The sequence below is a fragment of the Musca domestica genome, unplaced genomic scaffold (assembly GCF_030504385.1).
Source record: "Musca domestica strain aabys unplaced genomic scaffold, Musca_domestica.polishedcontigs.V.1.1 15, whole genome shotgun sequence".
Taxonomy (NCBI): Eukaryota; Metazoa; Arthropoda; class Insecta; order Diptera; family Muscidae; genus Musca; species Musca domestica.
Window position 1 is genome coordinate 12,645,045 of NW_026712207.1, and position 16,793 is coordinate 12,661,837.

At 34.8% G+C, this 16,793-nt stretch overlaps 1 protein-coding gene across 1 annotated transcript; it reads right to left on the bottom strand.

Annotated features, from left to right (window-relative positions):
* Positions 1–1,269: 1,269 nt before the first annotated feature.
* Positions 1,270–11,667, bottom strand: LOC101892129 (cuticle protein 7). The gene is made up of 3 exons (XM_005191849.4): positions 11,537–11,667; positions 11,218–11,361; positions 1,270–1,820 (listed from the first exon to the last, which is right to left on the bottom strand). The coding sequence occupies exons 1-3, from the start codon at positions 11,549–11,551 to the stop codon at positions 1,389–1,391; spliced, it is 591 nt and encodes a 196-aa protein (XP_005191906.1). The 5' UTR covers positions 11,552–11,667; the 3' UTR covers positions 1,270–1,388.
* Positions 11,668–16,793: the final 5,126 nt, after the last annotated feature.

The following is a 16,793-nucleotide window of genomic DNA, read 5'->3' on the forward strand; positions in this document are numbered from 1 at the left end:
AGGTTTTGGCCGTATAAAATGATTTATATCCTCTCTATCCATATGGCTGAGGGTGTAATTAATATTACCGCCCCTCCTCCCCCACTTTTATTGCTGATGAAAATAGTTATCCACATTTTTTTTTTCTCAAAAAAAATAAATAAATAAATAATAATAATAATAATAAAAAAATAAAATAAATAAAAAATAAATAAATATATTAATGATAATAAAATATTTTGTTGTTGCAAAATAGTCAGGTTTAATCCCATTATTGTTGCTTTTAAAATCCTATTAAATTCTTACCATAAATATCTGCCCCAGTGTCGGGGGCTCAATTAACAAATTGCCTAATAATTGTTCGAAATTTACTGTTAAATAACCCAGTAATTACTTACCCTCTGCTAATGACTATTTAGTCCATTTGTTACACATGACCTTCAAGTCAGTCTGGCAAACGTGTCTGAAATCCAACCAGAAATAACCAATTAATTAAATTTCAAACACACACACAATTTGTTTTTCAAATTTACTACATTTTTTTCCTTTATTTAGTTCATAGCATTAATGCATTCGATTAATAATAAAAAAATATTAAAAAAAAAAAACATAAAACTTATAAATTAACAATATTGTTTTGTTTTCTGTTTGTTTTTATGCAGAGTGTATGTGAGTGTATTATACAAAACGTACATAATTAAATACTCGCTTTAATAGTTTACAAATGTATTTTGTTAAATGTGGATAAAATTCCAGCACTAGAGGCTATCTAGAAATCGTATAGAAATCAAAACAAAAACAGCTTTGACAGGTATGCGAACGAAAAATGGAAATGAAAAGTGAAAACGAAAATGAGAAAAAAATTGAAATCACGCATCCGAGATGATGATGATGAGGGGGGAGATGATGACTTTGAGATATGGAAGATGATGGTGGACAGTGTGAATGGAACTAATCAGAGAGCGAGAGAGAGAGTGACTAATGAGTAAAATGTTGGAAGCTTAGGAAGAGAAAGATACTGATCTATCCTCTTGGGGGGAGATCTCAGGGAAATCTATGTACATTAGATGTATTCCTTGTAAAGTTAAGAGTATTTCTTGGTTTTTTTCTTAATTCCGTTCTCCTAAATAGTTCACCGAAACTTTGCCATTTCACTGCTTGCTAATTACTTATACCTTGTATTTGTTTATAATTCTTCACTTCTTCCTCTTCGTTGTTGTTTTTAGTTTTTCATTCATTTTCATTTTTTTTACTTTATCGTTTGGCCTTTTTGAAATCCAGGGGTCGTCATCGATGGGGGTGTGGCAGTGACATTTAGTTATAGGGTGGTTTGTTTGTTCGTTATTACTTACTAGACTAAATAATTTACATTACACAAAAAAAGGGGGGTCTATTTAGAAGATGGCTTCTTAGTAATGACCATGAGCACCGTGTCCGTAACCAGCATAACCATGACCGACAGCAATGGCGGCGGGGGCGTGATGCGCTACCGAGGCATATGGTACGGCGGGAGCGGCAGCAACATGATGGGCAACAGCAGGGGCGGCATGAGCATACACAGCTGGACCAGCATGATAGGCGGGAGCGGCAGGAGCAGCATGTACCACAGCTGGGGCAGCATGGGCGGCAACAGCATGGACAGTGGGTGCGGTCTTGTGGACAACAGCATTGAAACCGTTGTGATCATCGGCGGTGTACTCAACGGTGCGCACTGAACCGTCAGGTTCAACCAAGGAGTAGGAGCCCTTGACAACATCACCGTCACGTACTTCGTGTTGGGATTTCACATCACCGGTATGTGAGTCGGCAACACCGTAGTTGTAGTGATATTTGGGGTAGGCCTGCAAAGAGAGAGAGAGAGAAGAAATGTTATTAGATTGAATTCTACTTCAAGGAAAAGGAAGAACTTTTTTTTAAAGGAATAATTGTTAACTACTTCTAACGTCGCAGTCCATCAGTGAGTATTCCAAAAAAATCGAAAAGCTATAGTTATATAAATAAAAGAGGTCCTTTTGTATAAGCGATCGAAAACATAGGTATTTCTTAAGTCTTTCAACTAAAATTTAAAGATATTTTTCTTCCCTAATCGTTACCGCTTGATCTTGATATATGACGGAATTCTCTGTTTTTCTATAAATGATTAGTAGGCGTTTTGTTATATGAAAGAAGTCCTGAACAAGTGGTGTTCTTCTCAATTAGAATGCCTAGAATACCTTTTCCTATAGAAGACCATAAAATCCTCCTCTTCTTCGATCAAGACCTTTGATATCCTGTCCTTCTATAAAGCTCTTCAATTCTATTTCTTATATCCCATAGAAAATCAGACAAAAGAATCAGTCAGCTTATATTCTATTAAATAATAGATACCCCACTTGCATGTGAAATATTTGTAGGTATTTTTCCACAGCAGGTCACTTGGTTTTTATATCCTTTATCAACGTGAGGAGGGGTTATACTTTTTTTGTGGTTCCAGTTGCCAATTCTCCAAATAATCATTTTAGAGACCATATATCCTTTTGAAATTACTGCCCATATGGATCCAATTTTTGGTACCAACCAAATTAAAGCCATCAAGGGTGTTATAGCCATAATTTTCATTAAATAAGCTGCAATTTGGAATTTAGGGCTTTGAAGGTTCCCGGAAGCCACTTTCTAGGTCTACATTTCAAAATAGGTTAATGGAAGTTGTTTGTAGAAAGATCTTCTTTCTGCCAAATTTTGAAAAAAAAAAATACGAGGGTAAATGTGGCTAGGATTATCAGAATGCCGAATATCGGGGGGTACCGTTATATTTTTAGACAAATCTGTGGAAAAATGTGCCAAAAATCATAAAAATAGCGAATATCGGGCGGTACCGTTATATGGGGACCTATACATACAATGTTCCGCCACAGGAACTAGAACCCATTATGACCTACAAAGACCAATTTTTAAACAATACCGTTTAAAAATATTGCAAAAATCATCAAAATACCGAATATCGGTGGGTACCGTTATATCGGGGATATACGAAAACGTGGACTGATTTATCTCATTTTCACTACCAACCATCCTAGACAAAATAAAAATTTGCTAGGCCAAATTTTGAAGCTCTACGTCAAATAATGTGGGCTGTATCATGATTTCAACAGACAGACAGACGGACATCGTTAAATCGATTTAGAATTTTATGAAGGCCATGAATACGTATTTATACTTTATGGGGTCTACGACGAATATTAACGAATGATACAAATGGAATAATAAAGTTAATATATCCTCCTTTTCAAGGTGTAGGGATCATCTGGAGGAGTGGAGTGGGCTATTCCAAAATAATCTAATAAAACAAGTTTTCAAAAATATGTTCTTCTGTACAATACCAGAAGGTCTTGTGCTATACAATATCGGTATCTCCACTTCTTATGAAGCTATTGTTCTACAAAAGAACACATGTCATTTTTGGATAGAAAAGGAGAATGAAATTAAATTCCGACATATTTCCATTCTATAGCATTCTTGGAACCCATCTTTTTTTCAAAGATGGTTCACAACGTATCAATTATTTACAGGAATTGTTTCAAATTTGGTATTTGAAGTTCGTAATGGATACTACAGCCTATGCCATAAAATTGTCTGTGCAGGTCCACGTTTTATAACCTCCATGGTACCGCCCTATATTTTGATGATGCTACATTATAAACAGATTTTTTTCAAGTTTCGCATTTGAATATTGCAATATTCAAAGTTGCTTATGCAGATCCACGTAGTCGTATGGACCCTAATATACGGCTACATTCGATGTTTTTAAGATTTTAACAGAATTTTTAACAGATTTTATTTTTTTGAAAATTGCCAAATTTGTACCAAATGGTGGAAGGTATTCAAAGTTCGGTCCGGTCGAACTTAGAGCTTTTTTACTTGTTTCTTTTTTTTAAATATTCTCAACATATATTATCATATTCTCAATATATATTATCATACCTAGAGCAAAAAAAAAAAAAAAATTGGCAAAATCTATTGTGGACCATGCTGCTTTCATCATCTTTGTTCACAAATAAAAAAATTGAGAAAAAACAAATTGCCCAACTTTTTTTTACCATGACTATTATGGCACAAATATCAAAATCATATTAACACATCACAACACACACACAAACAATTGGTTCAAAGCGATCTTGTCGACAATTGTTGTCACACCGGCGACCATTCAAGATTACATTTGACACGCAAAATCACATTTCATTAAGCTTGATGCTGTCAATCTGCCACCGTCATCTTCAGGTTGTAAAATCGACCTCCTCCCCTGGAGGCAGTCATTCAACCATCCATGGTTCACAACCATCATCCACCATTGGCGATGTGCTACATTTGATAGCAACAAAAAAAGTACGCTGTGTGCCACTTTACATGAATTTGCAATGATGGCATGAATTAATAAAAGATTAAAAACAACAATGCTAAGGCAAATGAAGATGTTGGAAGAAAACGACAAAAAAAAAAAAAACTCAATAAAAATATAGGTGAATTACGTTACATAGGCTTTAGCAATGAAAATAATGAAGCAAAAAAAAAAACGGCATGAAAATATTTTGTAATATCAGATACAATTGCAAATTTGCACAATGCGCTACTGAAAATGGAAATAAAAGTATTAGATTATCTTTTTTATGTGCATAAATAAAACAAATTGCAATGAATGATAAAAACTTTGAGGCAGATATGTGCTATTGAATTTGAATAATGAAATTAGGTGTGAAAAAATCAAAAGACTTAAGAAACAAACTTGAAAGTGAAATCGAAAAAAATATTGAGGAATTCTGTTGTTGTTTCTTCTGGATTTTTTTTAGAAAAAATCTGATTAGTCTTGTTTCGTGTAATACATTGTTTTTAATTTAGGGGTTGGAAACAAAAGACTTAAGACACAAACATGAAAATTTAAGCAAAAGAAATTGAGATGATTTCGATGTTTTCTTTTTCGCATCTTTGGCATTTTTGGAATAGATTTTTGAATTGAATTAATGTTAAAAATTTCGTAATTTCACCAGGTTTAACCATACAAATCTTTCTTTTTTTAGAGGAAAACTTAAATAATGTCCAAATCGATAGAAAATGTCCTTATGGTCTCAAAATATCATCGTGCATTAAGAAAACCAAATACCAAATTATTATGCTAATTATGTTAAGGTGGATTTTCAAAATTTTCATAGTTCTGAGATGGGTATTCCGCAACATGAATCTGTTTTAAACATTTCATACTAGAAGATGATTTTTCCATTATGATTTCAAACTATTTTCCTTGTAAGCAAGTTATTTGAAATTATGGACCGATATTTCGTACCAGTTCAAAAATTCATATCAATTTTACTACTTTCGAAATTTGAAGAAATTAGTAACGATTATGAAAAAGTCACCATAAGGCATGAACAGATATATCCTTTCGTACTCCGCGTCTAATATAGATGAAAATGCCGTATTTTATGAGAGCTAGGACCATATGCATTTTGTACCCTTGGTGGGGGAGACACAAGTACCGTTATCGTCCATTATCCCATGCGACTTAAGCTTTATAAAAATATTATGTACTTTATTATTCGAGGGAATTTGGATGCTCATTTCGCTCTTTATGAGATAAATTATTTTTTCGGAAATGTGGATTGCTTGTATAGGAGGCATCAAAAGGAATGGGTCATCAGTCACTTTTATGCTTGATCTGATTTTGCTGGAAATTTTGAAATATTAGAGGTTGAACAATGGGAAAATCATTTCACTTTTTATAAGAGTTCTGATTATTTTCAAAGAAGGCTCCAAAGAGAGGTATTGTCAATTTTCACCCCTGAAGGAAGTCAACCAGATGTAAATTGATTTCATTTTTAAATTCGGACCGGTGGTTCTTGTTCTATGTAGGTGGAATTATTATGCCTTTAAAATTTTGGTGTAATTTGGAGATCAACTAAAAGAGAGAGAGAGAGAGCACATGAACTAGGTACGGACGACTCAAATGTCTTGAAGAGATTCTTGCTCTTAGGGTGCAAGTACATACAGTCATGGTTAGGCATATTATTGTCAAATTATAATGGGAAACGACGGCAGGATTTTAGTGTGGCTCTGTAATCCCTTCATGAAATGTCACAAAATATGCCTAGCCATGACTTCAAGCTTCTTATGTACTTGCACCTTAAGGGCCTTAGACCGTTACTTCCATGAGATTCCTTGTTGGCTTTATTAAATGATATATACCCCGCTTACCCATAAGAATGAAGCTGGGAGGTATATAGAAATGCATTTCTAAACCATTTCAGTGGGAGTCAACCGGAACAAAAAATAATTTTCTTTGTAAAAAAATTCAAACAAAAATTAAGAAAATATTAATTTACGAGGTACTGTATCCGAAGCCCCTTATGTACGTCCCTGCCTTGAAAAATGTAGCTAAGAAATTGAAAATCATTACCGGAAATTAACAGCTACTCGTATACCATTAAGAGTATATCGACATTTATTGCAGAGAAGCAGTATATTCTTGGAAAGGTAAAATTACCCATACATAGCTCATATGGTTGGCAAATTCATCAAAATTCCTAAATACTGAAAATATTTTTCAAAAAAAAAAAAAAAAAAAAAAAAAAAAAAAACAGAACACACACTTATTTCCCAAGAAAGAGGCTGCCTCGATCATGCTTATCGTAGATTCCCAAAAAATACAAATTAATCAAAAGTGTTCTAAGGGCATGTTAGGGCACGTTAGATTCATATGTCTCTAAGGATCTTAATATATTTTTTTTTAAATTTTTTAATCATTGAATAGGACTTTCTTCAGAATTAAAAAAAATATATATTTTCAGTCTACCTAATTACATCAATTGGCAATTATTTACAGCATATGTCATATAAATTCCAAAATTTCATCCTAAGAATTGCTAAAAGCAAACCTACATCTACAATCCACTCTTACCTCTTCATATTTGTTATTATATTCTTTCTACAAATGGGTCTTTTTTGCCTTCGTTAATATATTTATATTTCTGTGCAATTTTTCTTACCACCTCCCTTCAGGAGATATCTTCTTACAAATTTACATCAAACACAAAAAAAGTACTTCGTCTGCCAATGCATGAATGAACAAACTAATAAAAACGTATGAAATGAATTACATTATTGATGTCATCACACACAGACGTCATACGAATTCAGTTTGGCTGCAAATCAAAACCACAAAAAGTATTTGCAAATTGTGTTGTTAGTCTTCACACTTTTTTTGTTTTTGGTTCGTCTCGAATTGGTTTTTGGTGTGGCTTGGCAGCCAAGAAATATGATTACTACTGGTGGGTATTTAAACTGTGGGAATTGGGATATCTTTGAAATTGTAAACATTTAATATGAAAACACCAAACCAATGAAAAAAAAATGACAAACAGATGAAGAAAAAAAAACTGGGAGATTAACCACATTTTATGTAAAGCCATGTCTGTCTGGCTGGTTGGTTGTTTGAAATAATAATGCAATGTAACCGGAGCTGCTTGTTGCATTTATTTTTTGATGTAATTTTTTTGTTTTATGAAATATTGCATATGACAGTTTGCTATGCACTTGTCTGGGTTAATAATTTATATGAAAGTGTGACATAATTTAAAATCATAAAAAATTATGTGATTTAGATGAAGATAAAACTATGTCAATAGGAGAAAAAAATATTGGAGGTTCTTAAAAATTGGTTTTTGTGATTACTTTTAATCGGAAGTTGGTGTACAAAAAACTAATAGTTTTTCTTTGAATTGGCAAATACCAGTTTTTTTCTGACCTAGATCAGAGAGTATGCTGTGAAACTTATGACGTTACAGACAATTTTTTTCACAAAAATTCAAATTTTTGGATTCTAAGGAGAAGGGGAGGGGGAAGAGGCAAACAACTTTATTCTTCTTTACCAAACTTCACAAGATTCTGACAAGTAGGACTTGAAAATTGATGTGTGCATTTTACGGAAATTATTAGGGGTTCTTGTTTGTAAGGCATTCTTGAGGTTCTGCTTATTTTTGAATTTTTAGTGAACCAAAAGTTTCAGTACTCCTCAAACCTCTGGAGTATAGCAAAAAATGCCTACTTTCAGACTATATGTACCTTACGTCTTCCATCTTGTTTTTTTTACTCTTTTAATAGTAAGTATGTAGTGGAAAGGAAAGCCAGTGAGACACTATCACACACTCACCCCTGTACGGGGCATATTTGGTTTGGTTGATGGCCTACAAGGGCCGTTCTGTGGTAAGTAGTATTTATTTCGAATGGTCCGATTTCAAGAATCTTTATAACAGATCAGAAGGAGAGTTCCGTAATAACATTACGAGAGTTTGGTAATAATATTACGATGTACCAAGTTTGGACCAAATTGGATACTCCCTTTGCACCAGCCAGCCAAACAGTCAGATGGACGGACGGATATCGCTAAATCGACCTCAAATGTCCTGAAACGGATTTGGTCCAAAGAGACCTAGGTTCTAAAACCGTTATTTCGATGAGTTACGTTTTGGCCGTATCAAATGATATATACCCTCTCTAGACATATGGCAGAGGGTATAATAAATTACTTATTTATGAAGCCAACAGGAAAATCTTTCAAGTTCGTTTCTTAAGTCTTTTGTTTTTTTTTCATTCAAATATAATTCTACTTGTAATAATATTTGGAGGAAAAAGAAAATTATTTGAAGGACAAAACAAAAGACTTAAGAAACGAACTTGATTGAGGTGCCCATTTTTTATTGATTTTAGAAATTCAGTCGATGCTAAATATTTTCTTTAATGTGAAGACTGATATTCGGAGGAAGTTTGGAGGGACATGTCAATATATTGAAAAGTTCGAGTTTATAGGATTCTTGTAGGTAGATAGCAATGCCCGTCCTGCCTTTAAAAATATTTATATTGATTTGAAGGCAAATTAATTTAGGGAAAACCCTAAACTCGTGTGGAAGCTCGAAACTCGACGAATTAGATCATTTGAAAATTTTTGATCTGTAGAGAAATCCCTAAAATTTTCAAAATATTTTAAATCGGTTGCTTTTCCTGAAAAGTTGCTATATTTGGACAATTTTGGAAGAAGGGCATAAAACTGGGAAATCTCCCGCACAGAAATGAGAAAATGAAAATGGGATCTCAAAACAGTTGTACCATCATTGTGGAAGTCCAAATCATCAAGAGACCCAATTGAATACCAAAAAATCCAAAATATAATACGAATATCGATGCCAAACTTCAGAGATATATTTGAAAGATTTTTATTTTCTTGGAAATGTTGGCATTTTTTGGAATATTGTGGTATTTTGTTTTTGTTGTTAGGCTTAATCCCATTAATGTTGTTTTTATAAAAAGACAACGTTTGTTTTTTAGTGGAGAACGATGGTAGTGTTTACCAGGGGTTAAGGCGGGGAATACCTAGGTTTCGGAAAGAGCCACCAATCCTCATCAGTTCTCTTGCTTTTTGTCTAGGATATTCTCCCCCGAAGTTATTTTAAAATAACTCCTACGACAAAAAAAACCTTCTTGGTAGACATAGACTGTCAAAACCCAGGACTGGACAAAATCGTCTCAAATTTAAGGGTTTCTTAGGTATGGGTATCCTTTTTGGATAACTAGTAAATTTTGCTGAGGATTGGAAAACTGACTGACATAATTAACGTAACCTCCACACAATCTCGTTTTGTAGTGGGATTTCATTATTTTGTGTGAAAGGAAATGCAAAAACTGATATAATGTGACAGGAATAAATAAAACAAGTAACAAATCAGCAAGATAGGCCGGTTCGAACTTTTAATTCCCTCCACCATTTTGAAGGAACTTGAAAAATGTCTCAAAAAATCCGTAGAGAAATTCCTCTGAAATGATAACCCTTATGGGGGCTATACAAGTGGTGTAAGTAATTTTTTGTCATGGGCTGTAGTACCCATTACGAACTTCACTTACGAAATTTAAAAAAGTTCTGTTGAATAATACCGCTAAAATCATTAAAATATTGAACGTATTTGTAGGTATCGTTATATGGTGGCTATAGTGGCGACCTGAATACGCAATGTTTTGTTATAGGTTGTAGTACCCAGTACGAACTTTGAATACGAAATTTGAAATAAGTTCAGTAGAGAATATCGCTAAAATCATCAATGTACCGAATATTGGAAGGTACGGTTATATGGGGGCTATATGAAAACGTGGTCCTATTTGCCCATTTAAGAACTTAACCTGTCTATGGAATTACAAAGTTAAGTATGGTGGAGGGTAAAAAATTGCATTCTCTGTATAAATATGACTTGAATAAAATAAGTTTGATTAAAACACTTATCCGTAGGAATCCCAAATCGAATACTGAGTAAAATCACTTATTGATCCATTGAAAATCCTTTTTTTCAATCCATTAAGAGGTATGCTAATTATCATATGTCGATATCACTGAACAATTTTTTTCTCAAGTAAAAGGTTGTTCACACTGGGGTCCTTATTTGTTTTTTTTTTACCAATTTTTCGGTTGAATATAAAAATACTATTTGGTCTCTTGATTATAGTTTATCCCTATCACGGTTATTTGCATAGAAATTTTAGCAAATTTTGAAAAAAAAATGTGGAGATTTATATATTTTCCTGGAGAATAGCCACATATACTGGGGTTAGCTTCATAAATCCTTCAACATATGAGAATAACATTTTTTACTCGTTTTTTTTTTTTTTTTTTTTTTTTTTGTAAATCTAATACTTCTTCACAAGGTCTCATCAAAATGTTCCACCAAAAAAATAAAATAAAATTTTCATATAAATAAAAAAGTAGATAAAATAAATTCTACAGCAAGCATATTTTCCTTCCATTACTCAAAACAGAGACTAGAGTTTCTTTCAGAAAAATATATCCAATATTTTCTAGTAAGTGAAAATTTTCCTAATCCTGTGGACTAAATATCCCGCAGTTGTCCATTTGAATCTAGTTGTTACAATTTAAAGTTGGATATCTCTATTTCTAGACGAATTTATTCTGGCCACACTGATATATAGGTTTATAAGAGGTCCATTCCGTATTTGATTATAAAAAAGGACATTGAAAGGGGTTACTTGTCATCTAAGCGGTCCTTTGATGACTTTGATTATAATTCCTTTATAATGATAACCCAAAAAATCCTGACAATATTTGAAAGTACAATATTTTTTGGTAGATCATAAATTGCAGATATATTTAAATTATGGTCCTATGTCAAATTGTTTTTTTTTTTTTTTCAATTTTTCACCAATACTCACATGATAATCTAAACCTTCATCGGGATGGCCGTGGCCATGACCAGCATAGACAGCTGGAGCACCAGCATACAGACCAGGACCACCGTGAGCACCATGTAAGACACCAGCTGTGGCTACACCAACGACAGCCAAGCAGATCAAGGACTTTATTTGTTCACGATCAAATATGAAAAGAAAACAAATTCGAAACACTTGTTTAATAATTTGCACTTTTTAAAAAATACAACAGCAACAAATATATTTTTGGATTTTTTTTTTTAAATTATATAATTATTTTTTTTTTTATATTTTTTTACTCCACCTCACTCGGAGGACTCACTTTAAAGAAAGCCATTTCTAGGTTTAAAGTTTTTGTTGTGGGGGGGTTTGGTTTGTAAATTATTTAGTTGTAAACGTCTTAACGACTCGCTGTGTTGCAGGCAACTGATAACTAGAACCAAGAAGGAAATCGCTTTTATATACAAAACCACCAAAAAAAATCAAGCAGCAGCAATAGCAAAAGTCAGCACACCAAGCCACCCAGCCAGCACAAACTATGCACGAGCAACATACTCAAACATACTTTGGCTTTGGCATCGGAACAGACTCCACCCGTGATAAAACGCAAACAAAAAACACCAACAATAACTACAACAAAACAATTCATTCGTACATCGACTCTTGCTAGCCGCCATTAGGAGGGTTAAATATTAAACATTAAATTCATTCACTTCGAGTCGACATATTCAGCAAAACGACGCCGCCGACGCCAACGACAACAGCATTCAGCACACAGCGACACAGAGTAACAAAGCGTCATTGTCGTTGCTGTCCAAGTTGGCAGAATTAGATTAAATAATAATAAATAGAAACCAAAAATTACAACTGAGTAAGAGCCCGGCTTGAAAGCAACAAAGAAAAAATATGCATGTCGTTTTGGAGTGCATGCGACGTCATTGGAAAAGGTTCGTATGGAAATTGTAGGGAATGGGTACTTTCTGAAGGAAAATTATAAAATGCCCTCTTACACTTGATTTTCAAAGGAAGATCATAAGGTAGTCAACCAACAATTTCCTATGAAAGCTTAAATAGAGCTTCTATGGAAGATGACCCAATCTTCTACGGAAGATCACCTAATCTTCTAATGGAAGATCACCTGATCTTCTAATGGAAGATCACCTGATCTTCTAATGGAAGATCACCTGATCTTTAATTAAAGATCGCTTGATCTTCTAATGGAAGATCGCTAGATCTTCTAATGGAAGATCGCTAGATCTTCTAATGGAAGATCACACCTGATCTTCTATGGAAGATCACCCCTGATCTTCTATGGAAGATCACCCCTGATCTTCTATGGAAGATCACTTGATCTTCTATGGAAGATCACCTGATCTTATATTTAAGATCAACTTATCTTCTATTTAAGATCACCCCTGATCTTCTATGGAAGATCACCAGATCTTCTCTGGAAGATCACCAGATCTTCTCTGGAAGATCAAGTGACCAGCTATGGAAATTTACCTGATCTTCCATAGAATATCACCTGATCTTGTTTGGAAGATCAACTGATCTTCTATGGAAGATCATCTGATCTTCTATGGAAGATCGCCCCTGATCTTCTATGGAAGATCACCTGATCTTCTTATGTTGAAGATCAAATGATTTTCTATGGAATATCACCAGATCATCTAGGGAAGATTACCACATTTTTTGGGAAAGATCTCCTGATCTTCTATGGAATATCACAAGATCAAGATCAACCCTGATCTTCTGTGGAAGAATACCAGATCTTCTGTGGAAGATCACCCCTGATCTTCTGTGGAAGATCACCCCTGATCTTCTATGGAAGATCACCCCTGATCTTCTATGGAAGATCACCCCTGATCTTCTATGGAAGATCACCCCTGATCTTCTGTGGAAGATCACCTCTGATCTTCCATCGAAGATCACCCCTGATCTTCTGTGGAAGATCACCTCTGATCTTCCATCGAAGATCACCTCTGATCTTCCATCGAAGATCACCTCTGATCTTCCATCGAAGATCACCTCTGATCTTCCATCGAAGATCACCCCTGATCTTCTATGGAAAATCACCAGATCTTCTATTGAAGATCACCTAATCTTTTATGGAAGATCACACCTGATCTTCTCTGGAAGATTACCAGATCTTCTCTGGAAGATCACCAGATCTTCTCTAGAACATCACCAAATCTTCTCTAGAACATCAACAAATCTTCTCTGGAAGATCACAAGATCTTCTATGGAAGATCACAAGATCTTCTATGGAAGATCACAAGATCTTCTATGGAAGATCACCCCTGATCTTCTAATGAAGATCACCTGATCTTCTTTGGAAGATCACCCCTGACCTTCTATGGAAGATCACCTGATGTTTTATGGAAGATCACCCCTGATCTTCTATGGAAGATCACCCCTGATCTTCTATGGAAGATCACCCCTGATCTTCTATGGAAGATCACCCCTGATCTTCTATGGAAGATCACTTGATCTTTTATGGAAGATCACCTGATCTTCTATGAAAGATCACCTGATCTTCTATGGAAGATCACTAGATCTTCTCTGGAAGATCACTGGATCTTCTCTTGAAGATCCCTAGATCTTCTCTAGAAGATCACCTGATCTTCTAAGGAAGATCACCTGATCTTCTATGGAAGATCACCTGATCTTCTATGGAAGATCACCTGATCTTCTATGGAAGATCACCTGATCTTTTATGGAAGATCACCTGATCTTCTATGGGAGATCACCTGATCTTCTAATGGAAGATCACCTGATATTCTAACGGAAGTTCACCCCTGATCTTCTATGGAAGATCACCCCTCATCTTCTATGGAAGATCACCCCTCATCTTCTATGGAAGATCACCTGATCTTCTAATAGAAGATCCCTCGATCTTTTATGGAAGATCCCTCAATCTTTTATGGAAGATCACCTGACCAGCTATGGAAGATTACCTGAAATTCCATGGAAGATCACCTGATCTTCTATTGAAGATCACCTGATCTTCTATTGAAGATCACCTGATCTTCTATTGAAGATCACCTGATCTTCTATTGAAGATCACCTGATCTTCTATTGAAGATCACCAAATCTCCTATAGAAGATCACCCAATCTTCTATGGAAGGTCACCTGATTTTCTATGGAAAATCCTGATCTTCTATGAAAGATCTATGGAAGATCTACCCCTGATCTTCTATGGAAGATCACCAGATCTTCTATGGAAGATCACCAGATCTTCTATGGAAGATCACCTGATCTTCTAAGGAAGATCACCAGATCTTCTATGGAAGATCACCTAATCTTCTAATGAAAAATCACCATATCTTCTATGGAAGATCACCAGTTCTTCTAGAAAAGATCACCCGATCTTCTAGAGAAGATCACCCGATCTTCTAGAGAAGATCACTAGATCTTCTAGAGAAGATCAACAGCTCTTCTAGAGAAGATCAACAGCTCTTCTAGAGAAGATCACCAGCTCTTCTGGAGAAGATCACCAGCTCTTCTAGAGAAGATCACCAGCTCTTCTAGAGAAGATCACCAGCTCTTCTAGAGAAGATCACCAGCTCTTCTAGAGAAGATCACCAGCTCTTCTAGAGAAGATCACCAGCTCTTCTAGAGAAGATCACCAGCTCTTCTAGAGAAGATCACCAGCTCTTCTAGAGAAGATCACCAGCTCTTCTAGAGAAGATCACCAGCTCTTCTAGAGAAGATCATCAGCTCTTGTAGAGAAGATCACCAGCTCTTCTAGAGAAGATCACCAGCTCTTCTAGAGAAGGTCACCAGCTCTTCTAGAGAAGGTCACCAGCTCTTCTAGAGAAGGTCACCAGCTTTTCTAGAGAAGATCACCAGCTCTTCTAGAGAAGATCGCCAGCTCTTCTAGAGAAGATCACCAGCTCTTCTAGAGAAGATCGCCAGCTCTTCTAGAGAAGATCGCCAGCTCTTCTAGAGAAGATCACCAGCTCTTCTAGAGAAGATCGCCAGCTCTTCTAGAGAAGATCACCAGCTCTTCTAGAGAAGATCACCAGCTCTTCTAGAGAAGATCACCAGCTCTTCTAGAGAAGATCACCAGCTCTTCCATAGAAGATCACCCCTGATCTTCTAGAGAAGATCACCTGCTCTTCTTGGAAGATCTCCTGATTTTCTATGGAAGATCACCTGATCTAAAATGTTTTTTTCTTAAGTTCCTTTTTAACATTTAAATGATTTTTTATGAGGTTCTACTTTTTTCTTTTTTTAATGCACCACCCTCGTATGAGCTGCTTTTTTGTTGTATATATATTTAGTGTAGCATACATTTTTTGCTGCTCCAGCAAACTGCTGTCTTTATTTATTACGTTGAGAACAGCAGCGTGTCAGAGCTGTGAGTGCTCTGCGCTCTAAAATTGCCACGCTATTGAAAGCGAGAGTCAAATATAGAAATGAGTCTGCGATTAGTGTTAGATTTGTTAAGTAATTGGTTTTCAGAGGAGAACTCATGTTCGATGGATTCTGATTTGAGCATGGCTGCTGGTTATTCTTGCAAAAAATTAAGTTGGGTTATTTTTTTGGTGGAGCCACAAAATTTTAGTTTTTTTTTTTTGTTCTTGCACCAAAACTCCGAGTATTGTCTACCATTACAATACCCATAGACTTTGTGTCATTAATAATAGCTAAATTCACACCTTGGTTTGAAACTGTCATTAGATCAATTTGTGTATGCTTAATTAAGCCAGCCAGTCATGAATTGCATGCCGCTTTGGGAGAATGGAACCTTCGCTACCAACCACAAAGCTGTGATAATTTCAAATGCAATTAAATTTAATTAAATATGTTTTATGCGAATGTACATGGATATATATAAAAGGAATGTCCGGCGATATTTAAAAATATGAAATGCGAACATACATTCACATGTGGAAATATATCTGGGTGTATTAAATAAATCGTTCCATCAAATGAAGCAAATTAAATAATTCGGCAAATGCTCCATTTCCCACGTTAGCATTTTATAACCGCATAATAAAAAAGATTGGAGGTATTAACCATGAACTTGGGTTAATGAATCCACATTAAATGCTGTAATTTCAAATTATATTCGAAACGGCGCCTAATGTGTTTCCATGACGGCGAGCGAAACCAAACCTAGCCGTAATTAAATTTTCTTGGTATATGTTTCGCTAAAGCATGACTATTTTCGTTATGAATTTTTATTTTTGAGTTTCTTTGAGTTTAATGTCCATTTCTATAAATTTGACAGTCTTACTTTCGGAAACATAGAAAAATAATTTTAAAATATGTACTTATGTCATGTCAGAGGAAGAAAATCCCATAAATAAATGTTATCAGATTTTTATATATTTCAAAGCCTGCAGGAAGGTCAAATTTTTGGAAATTACAAACTTATGATTTTATTTTTTCCCCATTTTAAAAATATATAAAAATTAAAAAAGTCGTAATTCTCATACAACTTTTGGTGCACAATAAATTTTAAATCGGATAAAGATATATATGGGAGCTATATCCAAATCGGAAACGATTTCGAAAAAAAAATTGGCAAAGATATATCTGAGCTATATTTGATATATTTCCCTGATTA